An 8667-nucleotide genomic window follows, 5' to 3' on the forward strand; every position below is an offset into this window, starting at 1 on the left:
CCCGAATACTATGCTACCTCTGCCCCTGACCCCCCCCCCCCCCCCCACCCTCTACCACACCACACACACAACAAACAACACCTTACCCCACTCAAAAACCCAAACCTCATTTCTCGTGAGTACATAACTGCACATGTAAGGGGGGTTGGGGGGTAGTGGGGTTAAAGGAGTAGGGAATGGGGGTGGGGGTTGGGAAGAGGTTAAAAGAGAGAGGAGTTGTCGTTATCAAACTTGAGGAAAGGATTAACCCTTTGGGCTTTCCTTCTTTGCAGAGACAGCGACTTATGATACAGTGAAGCTTCAGAAACTCTGCTTCCACCATCTCACACTAAAATGAAAAAAATAAAAGGAAAAACTACAGTACTTTATATTTATTGTACAAATACGTGTGTGTAATGTGTAATGTAGTAGCAATAAAAAGGCACTAGTAATTGAAAAGCAAGTGCATAGACAAAGAGAGAGAGACTGGTATACTACTACTACTAGTACTATCCATAGCTGTAATGCTGCAGGTCTGATTTTTTGCAGACACCCTTCTTGGCACAAGCTCTTTTAACTTTATCTTCTCGAATAATTCTCTCTTTCTTTTTTCACATTTATTCATTTTATATTTCTCTCTCTCTCTCTGTGCCATTGGGAGGAAACTGAATACCCATTGTATTAGTGTGAGGCCTATCTGCCAGAATGATGTGATTGAACACTACAACACTTGTTTCTTCCCTTCTTCACAATTCTGAGTAATTATTATTCTCCTTCCTCTTTCTCTCAAATATCAATGTCGGTAAGCCCAAGAAGGTGGCTTTCATACTTTCCATTTCATTTTTGCAGAGCTGAGTTAGTCAAGCCTTCACTTCTCCACTAGTCATCATCATAAACACTTTTAAGCTTTGACAGTAACTTGATACTACTGTTGCCTTCTTTTATGCTGCTCTCTTCTTGTTAAGTAAGTTAACAAGAACTTCTCTTTAGAGAAAAACCAACCATGGCAGCATTTCAAAGTTGTAATCTCTTGTCTGAGCTTTTTCTTGTGGGGTTCTTGATGTTCTTCAGCTTTGGTTCTGTGAAGTCTGATGATGGTGAGTTAAGTGGAGCATTTTGCTTCTTATGTGTTTTTGGGCTCTCTATTATTTTAATGTTTTGTTAAAGGGTCATTTCCTTATTTTAATCATTTTTTAATATGGTGTTTGGCCTTATTATGATTTGATTAATCCCCCACGTTTTTAGTAGTTGTCATTTTTAAGGTTTACTTATTATTTTTGTCTCATTATTATGGTTTTTTTTTATGGGGGTTTGTTTTTTATAATTGGAAAAAAAGGTTCAGCATTGTTGGAGATTAAGAAGTCATTTAGAGACGTGGAAAATGTGTTGTATGACTGGACAGACTCTCCTTCATCTGATTACTGTGCCTGGAGAGGTGTTACTTGTGACAATGTCACCTTCAATATTGTTGCACTGTAAGTTATATCCCTTTATTAACCCCTTAAGTTTGGGATTGTTTAGTTTAAAGTTGTAATCATTTTTGTTGATTTTTGTCCTTTTATGTATTTTGTAGTAATCTTTCGAGCTTAAATCTTGATGGGGAGTTATCTCCTGCAATAGGACAGCTCAAAGGCCTAATATCTATGTAAAATCTTCTCTCATTTGCTCACATTTTTTTTTTGTTTGATCTTGATATAGTACTTTATGGATTATGCTGATTAACTTTTTGTTCTAAATAGTGATTTAAGGGGAAATCACCTTTCTGGGCAGATACCAGATGAGATTGGTGACTGTTCAGCACTGAAAAACTTGTAAGTCTGAAATGCTTCTCTTACTAAGTAAATGATGGACCATTCATATGTTATTGTTTTGAAAATAACCAATTTTTTTTCTTATTATTAGGGACTTATCTTTCAATGAGCTTTATGGTGATATTCCCTTTTCCATATCAAAACTTAAGCAGCTGGAATATCTGTAAGCTTTGATACTCTGCTTTTTTTTTTTTTTTTTTTTTTTTTTTTTTGTCTTGGGTGTTCTATTATTTGCTTTCCAAGGTTGTCAATTAATCATGCTTGTCTTAATTGCACTTAGGATTTTGAAAAATAATCAGTTGATTGGTCCAATTCCATCAACATTATCACAGATCCCAAATTTGAAAGTCTTGTAAGTATCTTCTCTTATGCTTTGTCATGATATTGTTAGATTAAGGATTATTTCAATTTAATCCAAGAAATTTCTCCAGGGACCTGGCTCAAAATAAGTTGAGTGGAGAAATTCCTAGGCTGATATACTGGAATGAAGTCCTGCAGTATTTGTGAGTGTTCTAATCCAGGCCCCTCAACTGCTAAGTTTCTAGAATACCTTAGGACATTTCCATTTTGCATGTATGAAAATTCCTGTTGTATGATTATATTCATGAACTAGGGGATTGCGCGGTAACAACTTGGGAGGATCACTTTCTCCTGATATGTGTCAGCTCACCGGCCTGTGGTACTTGTAAGTTCCTTATATTTTTGATCTTAAGATCATACTTTAGCTCCTTTCGGTGACAAAATTAACCATCATTCATTGGTTTGGGCAGTGATGTTCGGAACAATAGTTTGACTGGTTCCATTCCTCAAGACATTGGCAACTGTACTGCTTTCCAGGTTCTGTAAGTATCCAAAACAAATGAATGATGTCTGACTATTTCCTAGTTATGTTTAGTTGCATAACGCCTTGTTTTGTGCTGTCAGAGATTTGTCTTATAATGAGTTGACTGGAGAGATTCCTTTCAACATTGGTTTCCTGCAAGTAGCTACCTTGTAAGTTTATGCTGCTTCTCTTTATCACAAAGCGACTATATGGTTATATATAAATTTGAAGCGAAACTTCCATCACTCCAGGTCTTTGCAAGGTAACCGTCTTTCAGGGCAGATCCCTTCCGTCATTGGATTGATGCAGGCTCTTGCAGTATTGTGAGTGCTTTCTGTCTTGTTATCTCAATCTGATGCTACTGAATCATGAATGAGATTTCTGGAACACAAATAATGCAACTAGTGTTTAAATTTTTCTGACCCTTTTATATCCAGGGACTTGAGCTGCAATATGTTGAGTGGGCGAATTCCTTCAATTCTTGGGAATTTGACCTACACAGAAAAATTGTGAGTATTTCAACATTTAAATTTAAAATCTTGGATTTAATTCCACCGTATTTGTGATATATTTGTTACTCGAAACCTGATGGTTTTGCTTTCTGCAAAGACCCTATTTTTATCTTTAAAAGCAATTTGTATCATATTGTGCTGCCAAAATTGTGTACTGGATTGATGTACTGTAAGTTTGTTTTGTATTGCAGGTATCTGCATGGGAACAAGCTAACTGGTTCCATTCCTCCAGAGCTTGGAAATATGACAAAGCTCCACTACCTGTATGAATCCTTCTATCAATGATTTTTCTTTGGCTTTGTTTAGTTCATCCTGGTCAGACCCTTTTAAATGAATGCGTAACATTTACAAACCTTTGTTTGGAAGACACTAGATTTTAGTTAGTAAGCCTTTTGGGCAGCCACAGATTTGATTGACACAAGCTGTTTGTGAAAATTTTCATTGGAGAAACTTTCCTCAACCTTGAAGACGGTAATTTGCAGGGAATTGAATGATAACCAGCTTACTGGATGGATTCCATCGGAGCTTGGAAAGCTAACAGAATTGTTTGACTTGTAAATCCTATTTCTCTTCATCTTCTACTTTGGACTTGTTAACAGCATTTTTGATTTACTTATGTGATATGTTTCAGAAATGTTGCAAACAATCACCTTGATGGGCCCATACCTGCCAATCTTAGTTCGTGTACCAATTTGAATAGTCTGTAAGTGTTTTTCATATCCCACATGTGTCAATTATGAACGACCTTGCTTGTTCGAGAATTTATTGACTCCTGATTTGGTTGCAGCAATGTTCATGGAAACAAATTGAATGGAACGATTCCACCTGCCTTTCAGAGGCTGGAAATGATGACCTATCTGTAAGTTCTTACTTTCTGATTTTATGTCTTTTAAAAATACTTTATGTCTAAGTGATCATGCTACCCATTCGTGCTGTTGTAAACTTACCTTACCAATTCTATATTTGATTTTTACTGGCGTTGTATTATTGCACAAAATCATTTTATTAATTCTGCCCTCAAATCATTACTGGCTTATCCATGAATGAAGAATCATGTCGACCGTCAAGAGCTTTGAGCTATGTGTGTAAATATAAAAACTATGTAGTTATTAACTTATTTAGTTAGATACTCTGCAGCATCTAGTTATGTGAATTTCAATATCTTATTCTGTATATGTTGAGCATTAACTGTGTCTCTTTTTTCGTTTTTCTTCAGGAATCTCTCCTCCAACAACCTCAAAGGCCTAATTCCAATTGAGCTTTCTCGTGTTGGAAATTTAGATACATTGTAAGCGCAAGTTTTTTTTTATTTCTATCCTTGCAATTATGGTTGCGGAAAAAGCACTTTTTCTCAGTTTAAGAACTCTTCTACATTTGGTGGCTTAGGGACTTATCAAACAACAGGATCAATGGTTCTATTCCTTCATCCCTCGGTGATTTGGAACATCTTCTTAAACTGTGAGTATAGCCATTTGGTTGTTAGTTATCCATTATATATCTGTTGTACTTACATTCCTTTTGTGAATGATATAGGAACCTGAGCAAGAACGAAATAAATGGATACTTGCCAGCAGAATTTGGCAATTTAAGGAGCATCATGGAGATGTATGGAACCTTGCTAAATTCAGTTATTTAAACTTTATGGTTGCTTGATTTTCAGCAATTTGACTGCTCTCTTAATTGTAGTGATCTGTCAAGTAATCACCTCTCTGGTCCCATACCTCAAGAACTTGGCCAGCTTCAAAATCTGTACTTGCTGTAAGTACTTTAGATTTAATTTCAGACTCTCATCCTCTTTAGTCGTTGGTTGTTTATTTTTTATTATTACTAAGATGGAGTTTTAGCTGGTGATAATCTGTACAGTAAACTTTTGGAGTTTTTTACATTAGAATTTAATTTTTTTTGGATGCCATTCTCAAGAAACTAAGCAATGTTTCTAGTGGTTATACGATCTGGCTGCATATGTTCATTACTTTGGTGTTGTCTGAGTGTTGCGTGTTACTGTGTTATTGCACGGGACTCATATGGAGCATTTCTTTCTTCTTTGTTTCCTTGAGGCCTGACTAGTTCTATATAATAATGAACAGGAAGGTGGAAAACAACAATCTATCTGGAGATGTGATGTCATTAGCCAGTTGCCTCAGTCTAAATATCCTGTGAGTTTTCAGGCTAGTAGTAACACACCTTTACGAGCAAACTTTTTGTAAATCTAATCAATTGTATCTTGGCAGAAATGTCTCATACAATAATCTGGGAGGGAATATTCCAACAGGCAATAATTTCTCTAGATTTTCACCAGATAGGCAAGTGGAGATATCAAGATTTACACTCACTGATCTTCCTTTTGTCATGTCTTAAGTTTTCGCCAGTCATAAACATTTATTGGTTTTTAGTTCTTAGCTTCTAATTTTTTGCTTCATTATGTTTACAAAAAAGCTTCGTAGGAAATCCTAATCTGTGTGGATATTGGCTCACTTCTCCTTGTCATGCATCTCATCCAGCAGAGAGAGGTACGATCAAACTGTAGCCATCCTTTCTGACACGTACTAAGTTTTTCTTGAAATTTATTTGACTTTAGACACTTGCAAAATTTATTAATTGCTCAGTTGGTTGAGCATGAGGCTTTCATAATGGAGGTCTCAGGTTCGAAACCTCCTGCCTATGATAGCAGGGGATTTTGCCTGGGAAAAGCTCGTCGCACGGGGCTTGCCTAGTGCGGGTTACCTCTCATGTGTGGTTGCAAGCTATTGCACAAGAGCTGGGTTTACCCTGCGCGCACCCGAAGGGTAGCGGCTGTGGGTTCCCATGTCATCAAAAAAAAAAATATATTAATTGCACTGGACAAATAATATTCATTTGCTGGAGTAGCATTGACTAAAGATGCTTCAGCTGTCAAATGAAACCACATTAGTCATTATCCGCATAAACAGTACATTAAGTTCACAAATTTTTTAACAGTTGTCTAATGAAAAAAATGAACTTATTGGAGAATTGCAGTTTCAATTTCTAAAGCAGCTATACTTGGTATTGCTTTGGGTGCCTTGGTGATTCTTCTGATGATACTGGTAGCAGCATGCCGTCCACAGAATCCTGCACCTTTCATGGAAGGATCTATTGATAAACCAGGTATAATTTTAGTGTTGGAGACGTGCATGTCATATGGAAAGTCATCAGAATATTATTGAAATTTCCACCTACTGATCATTTAACGATTTTAATGAACAGTTAATTACTCATCTCCAAAGCTTGTGATCCTTCATATGAACATGGCACTTCATGTTTATGAGGACATTATGAGGATGACTGAGAACTTGAGTGAAAAGTACATAATCGGTTGTGGAGCATCAAGCACTGTATATAAATGTGTTCTGAAAAATTGCAAGCCTGTAGCTGTCAAGAAATTGTACTCTCACAACCCACAATACTTGAAGGAATTTGAGACTGAACTTGAGACAGTTGGGAGTATTAAGCATCGTAATCTTGTCAGCCTCCAAGGATATTCTCTTTCTCCATCTGGTCATCTTCTTTTCTATGACTACATGGAAAACGGTAGCCTTTGGGATTTGCTCCATGGTTAGTAAACCAAAATGGTTATGTTAATTGGTGCATTGAACTTATGTTAAACGTTTAGTAATCATTCCTCTTTTATCTTTTTCCAGGTCCTACCAAGAAGAAAAAGCTTGATTGGGGTACTCGCCTTCGAATTGCATTGGGATCAGCTCAAGGGCTTGCATATCTTCACCATGATTGTAGCCCTCGAATAATCCACCGTGATGTTAAATCTTCAAATATCTTGTTGGACAAAGACTTTGAGGCTCACCTGACTGATTTTGGCATTGCTAAAAGCTTATGCACATCAAAGACCTATACATCCACGTACATTATGGGAACCATTGGTTATATTGATCCAGAGTATGCTCGCACTTCTCGCCTAACAGAGAAGTCTGATGTGTACAGCTATGGGATTGTTCTATTGGAATTGCTCACTGGAAGGAAAGCGGTAGATAATGAATCTAATCTACACCATATGGTAAGCTCTTGAAGTCTTTGACATATCCCTTTTTCAATCATAGAAAACCTTTTGTTGTTTTAACGTTAATTTAACTGGCGGATCCGGATGTTCCCCTTAATCCAAGTAACTTCTTATTCGCCTGACGGGATGCAAGAAAGTTAATATTAGCTGTAGATAATGAATCTAATCTACACCATATGGTAAGCTCTTGAAGTCTTTGACATATCCCTTTTTCAATCATAGAAAACCTTTTGTTGTTTTAACGTTAATTTAACTGGCGGATCCGGATGTTCCCCTTAATCCAAGTAACTTCTTATTCGCCTGACGGGATGCAAGAAAGTTAATATTATGTGACCGTGTGCTATGATATTCATACATATTATTTAAAGATTCAGATGACCTCAACAGTTTTGCATTTCTTACAGATTCTAACTAAGGCAGCAAATAATGCTGTCATGGAAACAGTGGATCCAGAGATCACAACCACATGCAAAGATCTTGGAGATGTCAAGAAGGTTTTTCAGCTTGCCCTTCTATGTTCCAAAAGACAGCCCGCTGAGAGACCAACCATGCATGAGGTGGCCAGAGTACTTGAAAGCCTAGTACCCGTAGCTGAAACTAAACAGCCAAATCCAACCCTACCTGCATTAATCCCATCTGCTAAGGTACCTTGCTACATGGATGAATATGTCAACCTCAAGACACCCCACCTAGTGAATTGTTCATCAATGAGCACTTCAGATGCCCAACTTTTCCTCAAGTTTGGAGAGGTCATATCCCAGAATAGTGGCTGAAAAATTAATTAAGAGTGTTAGAAGCTGGTCTTTAATTTGGAAGGGAAAGAAACTTGAAGAATCAAAATATCTGGAGATTTTGTATAAAAATGTAGTACCAATTATAATATTATTGTAGGGTAGTTGTAGTAAGTTGCATAGTGGACCCGGCTGCTTTTTCCACTACATAGGTCTAGTGTGTCTCCAAACTCATGTATAAAGATTTCACTCTTTTACACTTACCAAATTGGAAGGTAGTATTAATATTGGTTTTGGGACCACTGATGGCTGAGCATGGACTGTACTGTTTGTAAGATTTTTGGCTCACACTTTGAGGTGGCCTTAGCACTGCATGCATCTGTGTATAGCAATAATGGATTTGTGGACCTTAGTTTGACAGTCTGCTGCTGTTGGTTCATTAATTTGGTGGACTGTTTCTCTGAAACATTGACTCTGAAATAATTATACTAAGATTTTAATTATTGATTCTGTCAGGGTTATTAATTAAAGCTTACTATAAATTTATTCAGCATCTTTTATATTGTTACATGATGGAACATAAAAACTCGTAAGAAATTTGGTTCCCTAGTATTCTGATCTTGACATGCTGCTGTTTGATGAGGCATGCTTTGAGAATACAGTGGCTAAGCATTTCCTGCATGAGCATGATAAGGCTGCACTCAGTTATCCCATAAATTTGGTCAGAGTTTGCAGTTGATTCCTCTAGTCTGAATATTAACAAGTATTCACCCAAATG

At 36.9% G+C, this 8667-nt stretch overlaps 1 protein-coding gene across 1 annotated transcript; it reads left to right on the plus strand.

The window, feature by feature from the left end:
• The first annotated feature begins 396 nt into the window (after window positions 1-396).
• On the plus strand, window positions 397-8399 carry LOC132635992 (LRR receptor-like serine/threonine-protein kinase ERECTA). Its single transcript, XM_060352615.1, has 28 exons — window positions 397-737; window positions 829-1076; window positions 1316-1454; window positions 1553-1624; window positions 1719-1790; window positions 1882-1953; window positions 2071-2142; window positions 2222-2293; window positions 2404-2475; window positions 2561-2632; window positions 2715-2783; window positions 2865-2936; window positions 3051-3122; window positions 3317-3388; window positions 3608-3679; window positions 3757-3828; window positions 3913-3984; window positions 4342-4413; window positions 4512-4583; window positions 4659-4730; window positions 4812-4883; window positions 5213-5281; window positions 5357-5428; window positions 5562-5635; window positions 6123-6251; window positions 6351-6698; window positions 6785-7155; window positions 7563-8399. The coding sequence occupies exons 2-28, from the start codon at window positions 983-985 to the stop codon at window positions 7929-7931; spliced, it is 2958 nt and encodes a 985-aa protein (XP_060208598.1). The 5' UTR covers window positions 397-737; window positions 829-982; the 3' UTR covers window positions 7932-8399.
• The last annotated feature ends 268 nt before the right edge of the window (window positions 8400-8667 follow it).

This window comes from Lycium barbarum, chromosome 4, assembly GCF_019175385.1.
Source record: "Lycium barbarum isolate Lr01 chromosome 4, ASM1917538v2, whole genome shotgun sequence".
Classification (NCBI taxonomy): Eukaryota; Viridiplantae; Streptophyta; class Magnoliopsida; order Solanales; family Solanaceae; genus Lycium; species Lycium barbarum.

Coding starts and splice junctions, on each gene's coding strand:
- LOC132635992 (XM_060352615.1), top strand. CDS start 983: ATGGCAGCATTTCAAAGTTGTAATCTCTTGTCTGAGCTTTTTCTTGTG. Junction 2,937..3,050: donor ATGCAGGCTCTTGCAGTATT/GTGAGTGCTTTC, acceptor TTTTATATCCAG/GGACTTGAGCTGCAATATGT. Junction 3,680..3,756: donor CTAACAGAATTGTTTGACTT/GTAAATCCTATT, acceptor GATATGTTTCAG/AAATGTTGCAAACAATCACC.